The sequence below is a fragment of the Sarcophilus harrisii genome, chromosome 3, assembly GCF_902635505.1.
Source record: "Sarcophilus harrisii chromosome 3, mSarHar1.11, whole genome shotgun sequence".
NCBI lineage: Eukaryota > Metazoa > Chordata > Mammalia > Dasyuromorphia > Dasyuridae > Sarcophilus > Sarcophilus harrisii.
Genome location: NC_045428.1, coordinates 541,507,441 through 541,522,657, shown reverse-complemented (window position 1 = coordinate 541,522,657; position 15,217 = coordinate 541,507,441). Strand labels below are relative to the sequence as shown.

Sequence of the window (15,217 nt, the reverse complement as noted above, 5' to 3'; positions counted from 1 at the left end):
GATGATCAACTTTGATGGATGTGGCTCTTTCAACAATGAGATGATTCAGGCCAGTTCCAATGGTCTGTTAATGAAGAGAATCTTCTATACCCAGAGAGAAGACTGTGGGAGCTGAGTGTGAATCACAACATAGCATTTTCACTCTTTGTTGTTTGATCGCATTTTATTTTCTTTCTCATTTTTTCCCTTTTGATTTGATTTTTCTTGTGGGCAAGATAATTTTATAAATATGTATGTATATATTGGATTTAACATATAGTTCTACCATGCTTAACATATATTGGATTACTTGCCATCTAGGGGAGGGGATGATTGGGGGAAGAAGGTGAAATTGGAATACAAGATTTTGCAAGTGTTAATGTTGAAAAATGATCCATGCATATGTTTTGAAAATAAAAAGCTTTAATAAAAAATTAAAACCAATCAACTGCTACTAACTGAAAAAAAATTGAGTTCTAAGTTCTCTCCCGTTCTTTCCTTACCACCTTGAGAAAGAAGGCTATTTGACACAGATTATACATGTGAAGTCATGAAAAACATTTCCATATTATCCATGTTGCAAAAGAAAGCTTATTTTAAAAAACAACAAAAAGAAGAGCAAATAAAGTTTTAAAAAGTTTGTTTCAATCTGAATTCTGACTCCAAACATTCTTTCTTTAGAGGTGGATCACATTTTTTTAAATCACAAGTTCTTGGGAATTGTTTTGGATAATTATATTGCTGTGAATAGCTATATCATTCAGCACTGACCATAGTAAAATATTGCCATTGCTGTGTACAGTGTTCTCTTTAAGTTCACTTTGAATCAGTTCATCTGTTTAGCCAGATTTTTCTAAAATCATCTTGTTCATCATTTCTTATCATACAATAGTATTTCATCACAATCATATACCATAATTTGTTCAGACATTCCCCAATGGATAGGCATGTTCTGGGAGATGTTTTAGAGGTGATTTTCAGCTGAGCCTGGATTGGAAGATCCCTTTCAATCCTCTGAGATGGAAACAAAGATATAAGTGAGAGTAAAGAAGACTGAGGGAAGGAAGGGAAGAATAAGGAAAAGAGGAGAGGAGAAGTAGCAGAAAGATATTGAGAGGAGTACAAGAAACAGTTAGGAGAAAGAAAATTGATGGAGACAGAGCGAAGAGAGAAAAAAAAGAAATGGGATATGAAGTAAGAAGGAGGAGGAAGGATAGAAATAAACTAAGAGAAAGAGTAGAAGAAAAAGAGAAAGGAAAAAAAAAAAGCTTAGGACCCTGAATATGTGAATTTTTCTTCAGGATGTGGGAAAAGATAAATCTCAACCAATCAGACCAAGTTGTCAAGTAAGTCCCTTCAGAACATGAAAACTTAACCCAACAACACCCTTAGTAACACCTTTGTTCAGTCAAGGCCTGGAAGGCCTGGCTCAGTGCAAAGGATCCTGGCATTGTGAAGCTGGGCATGTTAATGGTTTTCTCCTTTCCTTGGCACCTCAAGGAACTAGAGTCTTGCTTTGTTAATGCTACCTCCCAAGTTCCCGCACTTATAGGCTTTCTGAAGCTATCATTCATAGTTTTGCTATGTGGTGTAGTCCTACAACAGCCAAACTCAGTGCTTTGAGAGTTTCCAAGCTTCCCACTCTCCCTCCAGGAGCCTCCTGATGAAGGTCTCCAGGAACTTTGAAACTAAAGTCAGTCTTCTACCAGGAGTCACAGAGATCCCCAATCTAAGGGTGAAAAATCAAACTCACAGAGTAGTTCCCAGAATGGAGTAAGAAACTGAGGAGCCAGTGAAATCTGGGGACAATAGACTCGGCTTTCACCTTGGCCCAATCTCAGAGCTTAGGTTCAGGCTCTGACTCCTGACAGTCAAGTCTGTGATTTCAGCTCAAATGAACAAGCATTCATTAAATACCCTTCAAGAATCCTTTCCTACTTCTCCAGGTGATGGTGTCCCCCAATCACTATGCCTTCATTTTGTATATATCGTGTATGTACTTATGACCAGAAGACCATAAATTTAGAGCTGGTAAGAGCCAACTTAGAGACTATGTACTCCAGCACCCTCATTTTGTAGCTGAGGAAACTAAGGCCCAGAAAAATTTTAGTGGTTTATTCTAAGTCACACAGAGAATAAGCAGCAGAGGTCAAATATGAACGATATTTTTTGTCTCCAGAATTAGCACTCTTTCCACAATACCATATCATATCCCCAAACTAGAATGTAAGCTCCTTGGGAACAGGTACTATCTCTTTCTGTCTTTGTTATCCCTAGCACTTAGCACTGTGCTCCTACATAGTAGGAGCTTAACAAGTATACATTGATTAATCAATTAATTAGTTGGTAGTAGTCTAAGAGAGATTTAGGTTGATGGACATTTCAGTGAAGAGAACAAAGGTTCTTTATTTTGTGTCATGGACCATTTTGGTAATATGAGACAGCCAGTGACTCCCCTGTGGGACCCCACTGTGAGAGCAGTGGTTTTCCTCAGAAAATGAATCCTACCATACATTCAATTATGCTGTCTCCATCAAAACTGTACTACTAAGTCTTAAGCAAAGCTTAGCATGCACTTATTATTTTTCTCATTCCACTGTAATTCCAAACCTTGAAATCATCCTTGACTATACTTTCTTCCTAATGTTTTCTCTTACTTACATATCCAATTGGCTGCCAAACTTTGTCGTTTCTACTTCCACAGCTGCTTATACCTATTTCCTTCTCTGATCACATGGGCATCATGCTAGTGCACATCTCATCACCTCTTACTTGGATCATTTCAATAGCCTCCTAATTGATCTTCCTGATTTAAATCTCTTCCTGTTTCAGTCTCTCCTCTAAATGGTTTTTCCTAAAGCACAATTTTGGCCATGTCACTCACTTCCTCATTCATACTTCCTTTCCTCCCCAATTCCTCTGGCATTGAAAGTTAATCATCTGGTTCCAACTTAACTTTTCTAATCTTATTACATAGTTCCATAATCTATTCTATAATCTATGTGTTCTTCATTCCAGCCACACATACTATTCTTCTCTCTGTTCCTTCCTGGTGACGTTCCATTTCCAGTCTCTCTGAAATTGCATGGACTTTGCCTCATGCCTGGGATGCATTCTATTGTCACTTCAAATTTTTAGAATCCCTAGCCACCTTTAGAGCTTGGTTCAAATGTTCCCTACTGCATGCAGTCTTTCCTAGGTATAATCAGAGCACAGTGGACAGAATACTGGTCCTGGGGTCAGGAAATCCTAAGTTCAAATTTGGCCTCAAACACTTACTGGCTATAAACTTTGGGCAAGTCACTTAAACTCTATTTGTCTCAGTTTCTTCAATTGCAAAATAAGAATAATAACAGCATCTACTTCCCAGGGTTTTTGTGAGGATCAAATAAGATAAAATTATAAAGCATTTAGCACAATTCCTGCATATAGTAAGCACTATATAAATGTTAGTTATCATTATTATAATTTCCCAACTTCTCCCCAGTGCCTAGTATTTCCCTCACTAATTGACTTTTCTTCATTTTGAATATATTTAGGTACACATGTAGTTTCCCATTAATAAAATATATCCAAGTGATTTTTTTTGAGTTCTTGTCCTCTAATTTCGTCTAGGAACCCCTTATCAGAATAATGTCTATAAATGTAAAAATAAAATATATTGAAATATACTTATCAAAAATATTAAAAAATAAAATTCCACTTCCTCAGATTAAAGAGCTCTGAAATATAAGCTTCTTGAATACAGTAATTCTTTATTTTGGTGTGTCTATCTCTAGTAATCTAGCTTATTGCCTAACATGGAATAGGTGCTTAATAGATGATCATTGGTCACGTCCAACCAGCTTAATTACCTGGACAGGAATTAGAGAGAGAACTAGGAAGTAGGAAGACTATACTCTAGTGAGTAAAGCTGTAGTTTCTGGGTGTTCACAAGTTTTGAGGCTGTATCTAGAATATGTCCATCTCTTTTCATGTTGATCGGAGACCAGCAAGGATGGAATAACTGGATGTTGCTGTCCAGGGTTATGGACTAGAGGAGGTTAGCATGTTCTGAGATTAGGGGCTGATGCTGAGCAGCAAAGAGATGATTCCTTTTCCTTACTAAACCACTGTTAGGTCCAGGTCCCCATCCAACACAGTCATGGGAGGGTCAAAGCTCTCAAGGCCCAGGCTTGGCCTTCCCTCATGAAAGGAGACTAAAGGGCAGGCAGAGGAGTCTGGCCTCCATCCAGCAGGCTACAAAGCCTCTCTCTGTACTACTTATACTGAGGCTGTTTTTCTTCTTGGCCAGAGCAGAGCCAGTCTGGAATCGACCCAGCACTCCCCAGGCTCCTGTCCCTTCACTTATTCTCTGGGTTGCTCAATTCCTTTTAAGACACAAATTGATTGGGATAATTCTTGCTTTAACTACAATTGCCACGGAAGGAGAAAAACCACTCTGTACTCAGACTGTGGATTCCGGCAACGACTGTGAGCCACAGAGTCACAGGGAAATGGCCAGAAAATGGATTCGAAATTGAAGCCTCGTATAATAATGTAATTACTGCCCGGGCTCTGAGTGCTGTTAGAACAGGGGCCTCCTGCTGCCCTGAGAACTCTGGGGGCGGTGCCTGGCTGCAGGAAGAGCAGAAGCTGCTGCTTACATCCCCCATCCTTGACTCCTTCTTCTGAGAGCACCATTATGTGCCTCAGAGAGTGCAGGGAGGGGAAGGGAAAGGGAGAGAGGGGGGCAAAGGAGCAGAAGGAAAGAAAAAAGAGAAAGAGAGTAACTAATATCTCATTGTTCCTAAAGGTCCCTGCCCCCAGCCTTGGATGGGATGAAGAAAAGTGCATTGGTGCAAGCTTTGGCTTTAATCAGAGTCTTCCTTGTCCATCAGAACCAATCCATGGATCAGTTAATCAATCAGCAAATTTGTATTAGATACCTATTATGTGCCAGGTACTCTGTGGGGTATTAGGATACAAAAAACATAAAAAGTCTTTCAAGAAGTTTTAACTGGGACCCAGGATGACTAAGTGATTTGCCTATGTTCACACAACTGATGCATTTCAGGGATTCAAGTTTTTCCTGACTGAAGCTTAGCATATAATCCACTATTCTAAGGAGCCTTTCCAAATAGATGTACTAGTGTTGGGGAGTTCACTACCTTCCAAGGCAGGCTATTCCACTCTGGAACAAGTAAAATTATTCAAATTTTTTCTATAAGGAGAGGCAGTATATACATAGATATGTACAAAATAAATACAGTAATTTTAAAGGCAATTTCAGCCTGGGAGAAATCAGGAAAGGCTCCATACAGGAGGTAGCATTTGAGCTAATATATTACAGGATCTAAGGTTCTTAAATTTAGGAGAGGCCAAACAAATATCGGCTAAAACACAGTTTCTTTTTTTTTTTTAAGCTTTTTATTTTCAAAACACATGCATGTATGTGCACATTCATTCTTACACAACCTTGTGTTCCAAATTTCTTGCCTCTCTTCCCACCACTCCTTCCTCTCAATGGCAAACAATTCAATATATATTAATCATGTACAATTCCTCCATATATATTTCCACAATTTTTTCTGCTGCACAAGAAAAATCAGATCAAAAAGGAAAATAAAATGAGAAAGAAAGCAAAATGCAAGCAAACAACAATAAAAAAATGAAAATACTCTTGTGGTCCATTCTCACTTCCCACAGCCCTATCTCTGGGTGCAAATGGCTCTCTTAATCATAAGACATTGAAATTAGCCTGAATCATCTCATTTTTGAAAAGAGCTATGTCCATCAGAATTAATCATCATGTATCTTGTTGTTGCTGTGTACAAAGATCTCCTGGTTCTGCTCACTTCACTTATCATCAGTTCATGTAAGTCTCTCCAGGCCTTCCTAAAATCATCCTGCTGATGGTTTCTTATAGAACAATAATATTCCATAACATTCATGTACCATAACTTATTCAGCCATTCTCCAACTTATGGGCATCCATTCAGTTTCCAGTTTCTTGCTACTACAAAAAGAGCTGCCACAAACATTTTTGCACATGTGGGTCCCTTTTCCTCCTTTATGATTTCCTTGGAATACAGACCCAGGAATGGTACTGCTGGGTCAAAGGGTATCCACAGTTTGATAGTCCTTTGGGCATAGTAGAACACTTAAATTGTTGTTGTTAATAACATTATATTTTGTGAAACAAATAACTTGTTTTAAAATAAATTTCTTTATGATTTATTATCAGTGTTTAATTTGTATACATACATATATGCATATATACACATATATATACATACGCATACACACACATATATCTAGGATCATGTAAAAACTTCTTGGATAAAAGGAGATCCAGTCTTCATTCTACCCAAGGCTGGAGGCAGGAACTCATGGCCAGAATGAGATATTAGTTATTCTCTTTCTCTTTTTTCTTTTCTTCCACTCTTTTACTCCCCTCTCTTCTTTTCCCTTCTTCTCCCTTAAAAGATTAAGAAACCCTGAAATAGAACATAAATTCCTTGAGAGCAGGAAATTTCTTTTCTTTTCTGTCTTTTACTAGAGCTTAACATGACACCTTGCACATAGTAGGGGCTTAAGAATTCAATTCAATTGGAGACACTGTGCCAATTTATCAAGGCAAAGGTGATGGACATGGAATCTGAGGCTCTGGATTTGAATCCTACCTCTTTGTGCCCCTTGTGTAAATTTGGTCAAGTCACTCTTCTCACCTATAATATGAAGGGGTGGTACCACATGCCCCTTAAGGTCCCTTCTACCATAAAGTTTATGATCCTATAAATTGAATTGAATCTGGTCCAACCTGTATCTGAACAGGAATTCCTCGACAGCATCCCCCAAGAGGAAACATCCATCCTTCATTTGAAGACTTCCAGTGATTTATCAGGGTTTAAGTAACTGCCAAATGCCTTTGAAGCTAAGGAGTGGTAGTCAGTCCTATGTATCAGTCAATGGTGTGAAGGATGGATTAAGTAGGGTAGGCACAGGAGGGAAGAAGTCCATTTGCAGGAGGGTTATGCCATAGTCCAGGTGAAGGGTGATGAGGTCATATCCTAGGATACCATAGAGTTGTGGTGCTGGGAGTAGAAAGGAGGGAGGGGTCGTGAGAGAGATTGTTGGCATAGAATTGACAAGACTTATCCATAATCATGGCTGCCATCTGTAAAGCATCATGAGGCATGAAAAACATTATATACATAATCTCATTTAAGCTTCCTACCTAATGGCAGCTAGGTGGCATGGATAGCATGAGTTTGTGCTAGGGTGACTGCATATGGTCAACATTGCATAAACATTTTAAAGGTCTGGACAATTAAAAGCCTTTGTTGTCAAATGATGATTTAAGTGGCTAGGTGGTGCAGTAGATAGAGCCCTGGTTCTGGACTCAGGAAAACTTAAGTTCAAATCTAGCCTCAGATATTTAGTTGCTTTGTGAACTTGGGCAGGTCATTAAATTGGCCTTAATACTAAGGTTAAAGAGTTGACTATATTAACAGGATATAGCAAAAGAGCCATATAAGATCTCATTGTGGCAGAGAAATTCTGCTTTGGCAAGTTTTATTATTGCCTCTGTGGCTTTCCCTGGGAGCTATGTTCCCTGATATTATAGCTATCCCTGGGAATGGATTGATCATTGGATGGTGCTGTGAGCTTCCTGAGAGCTTTGGCACAGAGAACAGAAAAGGACTAGAAAGTGATGGTTCTATATAACCTGCTTAGTGACAGCTTTGTCACTGGCAACCCCTTATGAACCTTTCTTTCTTCTCTCAGGGTAGCACAGATCTGTAGTTCTGAGATCTTGATGCCACAGTTCTGCTGCAGTTCAATATTCTGACTAATTTCTCTCCATTACAGCTTGTGACCAGCTGGCCCTGGGGGTCGTAGCCATTTTTGGACCTTCCCAGGGTTCTTGCACCAATGCAGTCCAGTCCATCTGCAATGCCCTGGAAGTACCCCACATCCAGCTGCGCTGGAAACACCATCCCTTGGATAACAAAGACACCTTCTATGTGAATCTCTACCCTGACTATGCATCCCTCAGCCACGCCATCCTTGATCTCGTCCAGTATCTGAAATGGCGGTCAGCGACTGTGGTGTATGATGACAGCACAGGTAGGTGCCAGTGTAGAGGGACCCAGGGAATGGCCCAAATTCCCCACACCTCACAACAAAAATGTAAGCCAACTCATGTTCCCAAGAAGTCAGTTCAAGGGTTTAGTCCATGGTTGCTTTCTCTCCTCCCAGGCAGAGGTCCCACAGGGCAGGATCTCCTTCTCCCCAGTCCATCCATCCCCAGGCACCCTACTCACAAGCCCTCCAATGCCAGACTTCTGGAAGAAACTGTTGTGAAAATCATCTTCCCCTCAGAAGCCATGGAAGTGACCTCTCCAATAAAAGCATGTTACATTCAGACTGGCAGGGACAAATGCTTCTGGCTCTGACTTTCAGTACCTGTGTGCCCCTGGACAAATGATTTGACTTCTTTGATTGTCTTCTTTCTCCTTTATTAAAGATAATAATACTGGAACAGCAGAGTTCACTAGGACTGAGATGAAGAAAGAGCTTTTAAATTCCCTGTAGGAATAGAAATCATTTCCTTAATGTCATCTCCAGGCAACATTTGCTTATTTCTTCTCTATCCATCCATCAATGCTCCTCTATGAAGCTTTCTCTGATTACCCCTTTTCTGAACTCCTGCTGCACTTCTAACTTGGATTCAAAGGGAGAGAATCTGGCTGCAAATATTCTCTCTTTGATTTACTAGTTGTGTGACCTTGGATCTGTCACCTGGATCCAAGTGGGCCTACCTGGTCTTCAGTTTCTTCCTCTGTAAAGTGAGGGCCAGGAACTAGTTGATCTCCAACGTCTCTGATTATATATCGCTTACCTCTCACTGAAAGTCATAGAGTCGGCATATTGGAGTCAGAAGGTATCAGGTCTCTCTTTACCCTTTGTCAGATCCCCAGATATATCCCCCAGATATATTTTCCTTCATGACTCTTGTCCACACTCTCTCACAAATGATAGGAGACCCACACCCTCATGATGTTAAAAAAAAAAAAAGCCAGAGATTTTGGCAGAGGTGGGAAATCACAGGTATTGAACACCAAAAACCCTTTTGTTATTGTTATTGCTGAGTCGTTTCACTCACATCCAACTCTTCGTAATCCTATTTCGGATCTTGTTGGCAGAGATACTGGAGTAGTTTGCCATTTTCGTCTTCAGTTTATTTTACAGCTTAGGAAACTGAGGCAAGAAAGGTTAAGTGACTTGCCTAGAGTCACACAGCTATTAAGTGTCTGACCCCCAGGCCTAGCAGGGCATTCTATCCACTGTGCTACTAGTTTTCCCCTCAAAGATCTTAGAGCAGTTTTAAATTAAGATTAAAACAGCTTTAGTAGCTTGAAACTGCACTAAGACATTTGGGATACTTTGTGTTATCCCAGACTTGGTTGAGATGTGCGATTTTGCTGAATTTTTCCCCCCTTTCTCTTTTTGATTTTAAATTCTTATTTATAAGAGGTAGACTTCTATGAGGGGAGGAAAAGTTGGGAAGGCTATTTTGGGGAATGTAGATGATATATAAAATATATTTATGTAACACATTATATGTATTATATGACATTAATTAATTTATTAAATATATTAATAAAATATTTCTGTATAAAATAGATATATCTCAATAAAATGTTGAGGAGCTTTTACAAAGTGTTCTAGAAGAAGGTCCCTAATATGTTGGTTGGTTTTTTTGTAAAGAGTTGATTAGAAGATCTTGTACATAGTAGGTAATCAATATATATTAATTGCTCAATGAAAGCTAGAGAATGTTAGAACTAGGAGGTAATTTAGAAATAATTTAGACTGTTGCCTTCATTTTACTGATGGGGAAACTGAGGGAGGGGCAGGCACTTGCCTAAGGCTATACAGTGAGAGTCAGTACCATAATCCAAATCAGACCCCGGCTCTCCTCAATCCTGGTCCCAAACTCTTTCCACTTCATCAGTGATTGATTCTTCAACTTAAATTGTTCCCTTCAGTTTCAGGCAGGAAGCAGCTTCCTGTCACCACAGGCCCTCAGGTGATATGTAAACGCCGCAAGCACCTTTGCTAAGAATGAGAAGTTCAATCCAAAAAGAATTTGATAACAAGAAAAAGGATGATCAGAAAAGCTTAGAACTCGAAGGGAATATAGAGATCAAATTAGTCCGAAGCTCTGATTTTACATTTGAGGCACAATTAAAACCAAGAGAGTTTGAGGAACTTTCCCAAAATCATGCAGGAAGTAAGAGGGCTGAGATCTGGGAAAAGTCTGCTTAAGGGAAGGACTTTTTCCACTAACAATATCACAACCTACAACTGATGATCCTTTTGCAGGGTAAATACTGAATTTAGAAACTCAGAATTCCTTTCTTCCACCTCCAATACTTGCATCTTTCTAATGACGCCGTGGTGTAACACATAGAACACTGGGCTTGAACTCACGAAGACCCAAGTTCAAATTTAGCTTTAGACATTTCCTAGCTGCTTCATCCTGAGCAAGTTACTTAACTTCTTGTCTCAGAGGTTAAATAGCTCTTCCTCTTTTCCTAAACACTAAAATGGGCATCATAGTGCCTACTTTTCAGCATTGTTATAAGGAATTACTGATACATTGTAGGCACTTAAGAAATGTTTCTTCCCTTCCTCTCCAAAAGCAGTTTGAAGTTATGGAAGTAATCTAAACTTACCAAGGCCACACAAACCCCATGCTCATCCCTCACCTCTACTCCCCTACCCATGCTAGACTATAAATGGGCCGGTTCTCCATTCTGAGGGAAGAGAGCCAGGCCAACTTTACTTCTGTCAACCTTGGTGGTGGTAGGGAGGGAGGCTTAAAAACTCAGGACCTCTAAATACACTAATGCTGGAGCCAGGTTCTAAAGGTTCTTTAATGCCAGGATCAGACTTTTATTTTCATATTTTATTTATTTTAATGAGAATAATATGTGTATCTAGTGGTTGTCCAAGGTATTTACAAATTCTTAGTGTAGTTTTGATCTATTAAAAGAGGAGAGAGAGCTACAGAGAGAGAGAAAGAGAGAGAGACAGAGAGAAAGAAAGAGACAGATAGAGACACAGAAAGCCAGAGAGGTAGGGAGAGAGACAGAGACAGAGACAAGAGATAGACATAGAGATACACACAGAGGAAAAAGACAGAGAGACACACAGAAAGAGGAGGACAGAAAGACAAAAACACAGACAAGATAGACATAGAGACAAATAATAAGAGACAGAGATAGACATAGACTCAGAGACTGACAGAGAGACACAGAAACAGAGGCATAGAGAGACAGACACCCACACACAGAGCAGCACCATCCAGCAAGGCATTCTGTGGGTCTGTGATTAGAGACACTTTAGAGCTGGAGAGGCTTTCAAGACTAGTGTCTTTTGTAGGTTTTGCCAAATACTGCACAGACTTCATCTCATTTGAGCCTCAGCACCTTGTCAGGTAGTCCCTACAACTCTTATAATGCCCATTTAACAGATTAAGAGACTGAGGTCCAGGAAAGCCCAATGGATTTGCCCAAGTCCAATGCCCAAGGAGCAGAGCAGGAATTCAGATGTGATTTTTGGGCTGCCTCACACTGGTTCTCCAGGAAAGTTATGGAGCTGGGAGTTATGGGCTCCTTGCCACTGAGTTTGTCCCTTCTGTGTGGGTTTGCTGTTTTTGTTGCTGCAGTAGATTTACTCTCCTAATCATTTTCATTCCTAGATTTCCCCAACCAACCTAAAGTTTGCAAGAGGATGGAGGGAAGTGACTCAGAAGTATCCTGGGTAGCAAGAGGAAGCTGACACAGTGTGAGGGAAGAAGCTGAGGGCTGGGAGTCAAGAAAACTCATTTTAATAGAGCCTTAATAATTCCATTTGCTAGTTGTGTAATGTTGCACCCATCATGTGACCTCTAGATATTGGTTTCTTGAAAAATAAGGGGGTTAGATTAGGTGATCTGGGGATTCTATAGATTGTGATAAATTGTGAGTTTGGATTTACGAGATAAAGGGGTTGTGGTCACATGTGGAAGCCTATATTCAAAGCTCAGCCTTGCCACTTATAGACAGAGTGGTCCCAGTTATACCACTCCAGCTAATTGAACCTCACTTCTCTTATTTGTAAAATGGGCAGAAAACCTGTCATCTCTGGCTCACAGGGCCATTAGGGGCTTATAGAGGGTGTGAAATGTAAAAAGCATTTCACAAGTAACCAAAATTCACTGGAGATGGTCTATTTTGAGAGTTGGTTTAAAGATATAACCAGGAAGGAAATTTCAGTACTGATACTCTAGGAAAACAGTTCTCTTGCTCCCTCCCATCCCCCTCTCCTCTGCTTTTACTACAGAGAAGCAGGCATCCTCCAGGGACATACTGATGGGAAACAGGTTTGACATTTCCTGTTGGAGAATGTGGGTCACAATACACCAGGCTCAAGCTGTACTTGGCTTGACAAGGAGGGACTTCTGCAGCCACTCAGGGGCCCATTCACCTAGGTTGTGGCTTCCCAGATGCCTAGTCCTTCCCCAAGGTCGATCCACATGGTACAACGAGAAGCAATGAAGTGGGTGCCATGAACTGGACTGGGAGACAGGAAGGCTGGGTCCTCAAATAGCATCCTGAGCACTCTTTCCCCTAATAGGCTTCATTTGTGAGAGAATATTTATGGACACAAGCAAAAGTCAATATTAAATAAAATTTACAACAAAGTTGATCTGACATATCTCACATAATGTCAGAGCTGGAATATCTGTGAGGGAGGCAGCCTGATATAAGGGAGAGACACCAGACCAGAGTTAGGGGACTTTTGGTTCAAATACCAGCTTGGCTGTTTATGTCCAGTGTCATTTAGTTACAAGTCACTTAATTTCTCTAAGATTCAGAATGAGGGGATTGACTCAGCTCAGTTTAAAAAATAATAGCTAGGAGGCACCAACAATAAAAAGTTAATTAATTAATCAATTAATTATCACTGATAATTATGGAGAATGCCAGACTTGGAGTCAAGAAGACCTGGTTTCAAATCTTGCCTTAAACACCTATTAGTAGTAGGAGCATGACCTTTCTCTACATTGGTGCTCTAGGTTAGAATAGTAAACAAAGATCTGGAATTAGGAAGGCTTGGATACCAGTACTGCTCTGTGACATGGGTTGAGCCATTTCATCTTTTCATGTTTCTGTTTCTTCAAATAGAAAATGTTGGAGATGGGTTCCACTAAGGCTCTTTCTGACTCATAGTCTATGATCCTATAAACTGTGTGATCCTTATAATCCTACTACTCTCAATTTGTGCTCTTCATCCAACTCTCTCACTTTCAGATGTCACTGAAAGATACTTTTAAGAAATCATACATCAATTTAGTGGCAGAACCAGGGCCATTGGCTCTCAGAGTTCAGTGTTCTAGGTCTAGTTCTAGAGAATTTCCCATTTTTTGACATATTTCTCTTCCCAGAAGGAAATTCATTTGCCCGAAGGTGGCCATTTATCTTAAGGCAGTGATTTGGTCTTGGGGCCCAGTGACTAGAAGGTTAAGTTTCTCTAAAAAGTATCTGGTTTAAATCCTTTTGCAGACCATCAGGCTGAAGGATGTAATGCCCTGTTTTCAGGGAGCAAAACAATAGTCTTCCATATTCACAAACACTGGCTGGCTCTTAATTGTCTGGACAGGGGCCCAGGCTACCTAGAGCAGCTCATAACCCACAAGTCCACACCAACTTCTTTTCCCAGAAACCAACCAACCTCCTTAAATCTAATCTGTTCAGCCTGAGTTTTCAGACTCCCCTAGGCTCATGAGTTTCCACTGCATAGGGATAGGGATGCACTGACCTTTAGAGGTCTGAACCCCAGGATTAGTAGGCATTATGCCCAGCAAGGATGGGGCACAGCTGGGGAGGTGAAGGGTACATAGAATTAGGAAATGTCATTGGGTAATAACTTGGCGTGTGTGTGTGTGTGTGTGTGTGTGTGCTTGTGTGTGCGTGTGCACTGCTTGACTTCCCCTCTCCGAAGGCCTCATCCGACTGCAGGAGCTCATCATGGCCCCATCGCGCTACAATATCCGCCTGAAGATCCGCCAGCTCCCCATCGACTCAGATGACTCCCGGCCCCTGCTCAAGGAAATGAAGAGAGGCCGAGAATTCCGCATCATCTTTGACTGTAGTCACACTATGGCTGCTCAGATCCTCAAGCAGGTAAGTACAGGTGGGCAGATGTGCTTTCTTCTTTTCCCTCCTTCCCTACTCCTCCACATCCTCTGCTCTCCTTCCTCTATCTCTTTCTTCTATTTTTCCATTCTTTTCTCCTCCACTCTCTCCCTCTCTCCTCTTTTCCTTCAATCTCCGCCTCCTCTGCCCCCACTCCTGTTCTCTTTCCTCCGCCTCCAGTCTTCATTGAGCTCCTATCAGAGCATGGCAGCATAGAGTGGCAGAGAGCGGTTCATGCCTTCTGGGGATGACACACAAGTACAAGCCCACTCTGAAACAGAGATCATTGAACAAGTCCAAGATGAGGTCAGGCAGAGGGAGCTCAGAATGCAGTCTGTCCTAGAAGGATGGATTCACAAGTATATCACATGAGGGATGGGCTTGGGAGATGGATGGAGGTGGGGGGAAGTAGAAGAAATTTTCTAGGGATTACATTTTTACTAAGCTAGATCTGACAGGGGATGGAGAGTCCTTGGAGGCTTCTCCCACTCGTCCAAACTTCCTTACTATACCTAGCAGGTAGTCTGAGCTGTTATAAGAGAACACTCAAAGTATTAGGTGGGAGTAGGGAGGAGTAGTTTAGGACTCAGTGTTCAGGAGAAGAGGCAAATATAGTAAGAGGCCCCTTTAAACTTGGGCACAGACTGACCACAGGTGGTCCCTACTCAGGATAAACAACTCTCCCCCACAATGCCCCAAGAAATCTTGCAGCTGGGCAACAGGAATCAGTTATCCCAGTCGTGGCAGCAAAAATTGTCCATCTGCAAAATTCCACTTCTGGATAGAGAAGGCCTTATGAAGATGGATGGATGGAAGGTATCTCAGAGAGCGTGCCTCCCTCTTGTTACAGAACGAGGGGCCACAGAAGGAAGGAGGGATGTGGAGTTTGCTGGGCAGCCTGCATATACCGACCCCCAAAGTGACTCACTCCCTCCTGCCTGCGATTAAATCCCGCCGGCTGTCCTCGATTATTATGTGCTTTATTATAGTTTATTGTACCATCT

The 15,217-nt window shown here is 41.0% G+C and overlaps 1 protein-coding gene across 3 annotated transcripts in view; it reads left to right on the top strand.

The window, feature by feature from the left end:
• The window catches only part of GRIK3 (glutamate ionotropic receptor kainate type subunit 3), a 322,874-nt gene that overhangs the window by 179,065 nt on the left and 128,592 nt on the right, over nucleotides 1–15,217 (top strand). For all 3 annotated transcript variants that reach the window (XM_031962173.1, XM_031962172.1, XM_031962174.1), the window contains exons 3-4: nucleotides 7,834–8,091; nucleotides 14,020–14,201. In XM_031962173.1, the coding sequence (XP_031818033.1) occupies nucleotides 7,834–8,091; nucleotides 14,020–14,201 (440 nt within the window). The remainder of the gene's footprint in view (nucleotides 1–7,833; nucleotides 8,092–14,019; nucleotides 14,202–15,217) is intronic.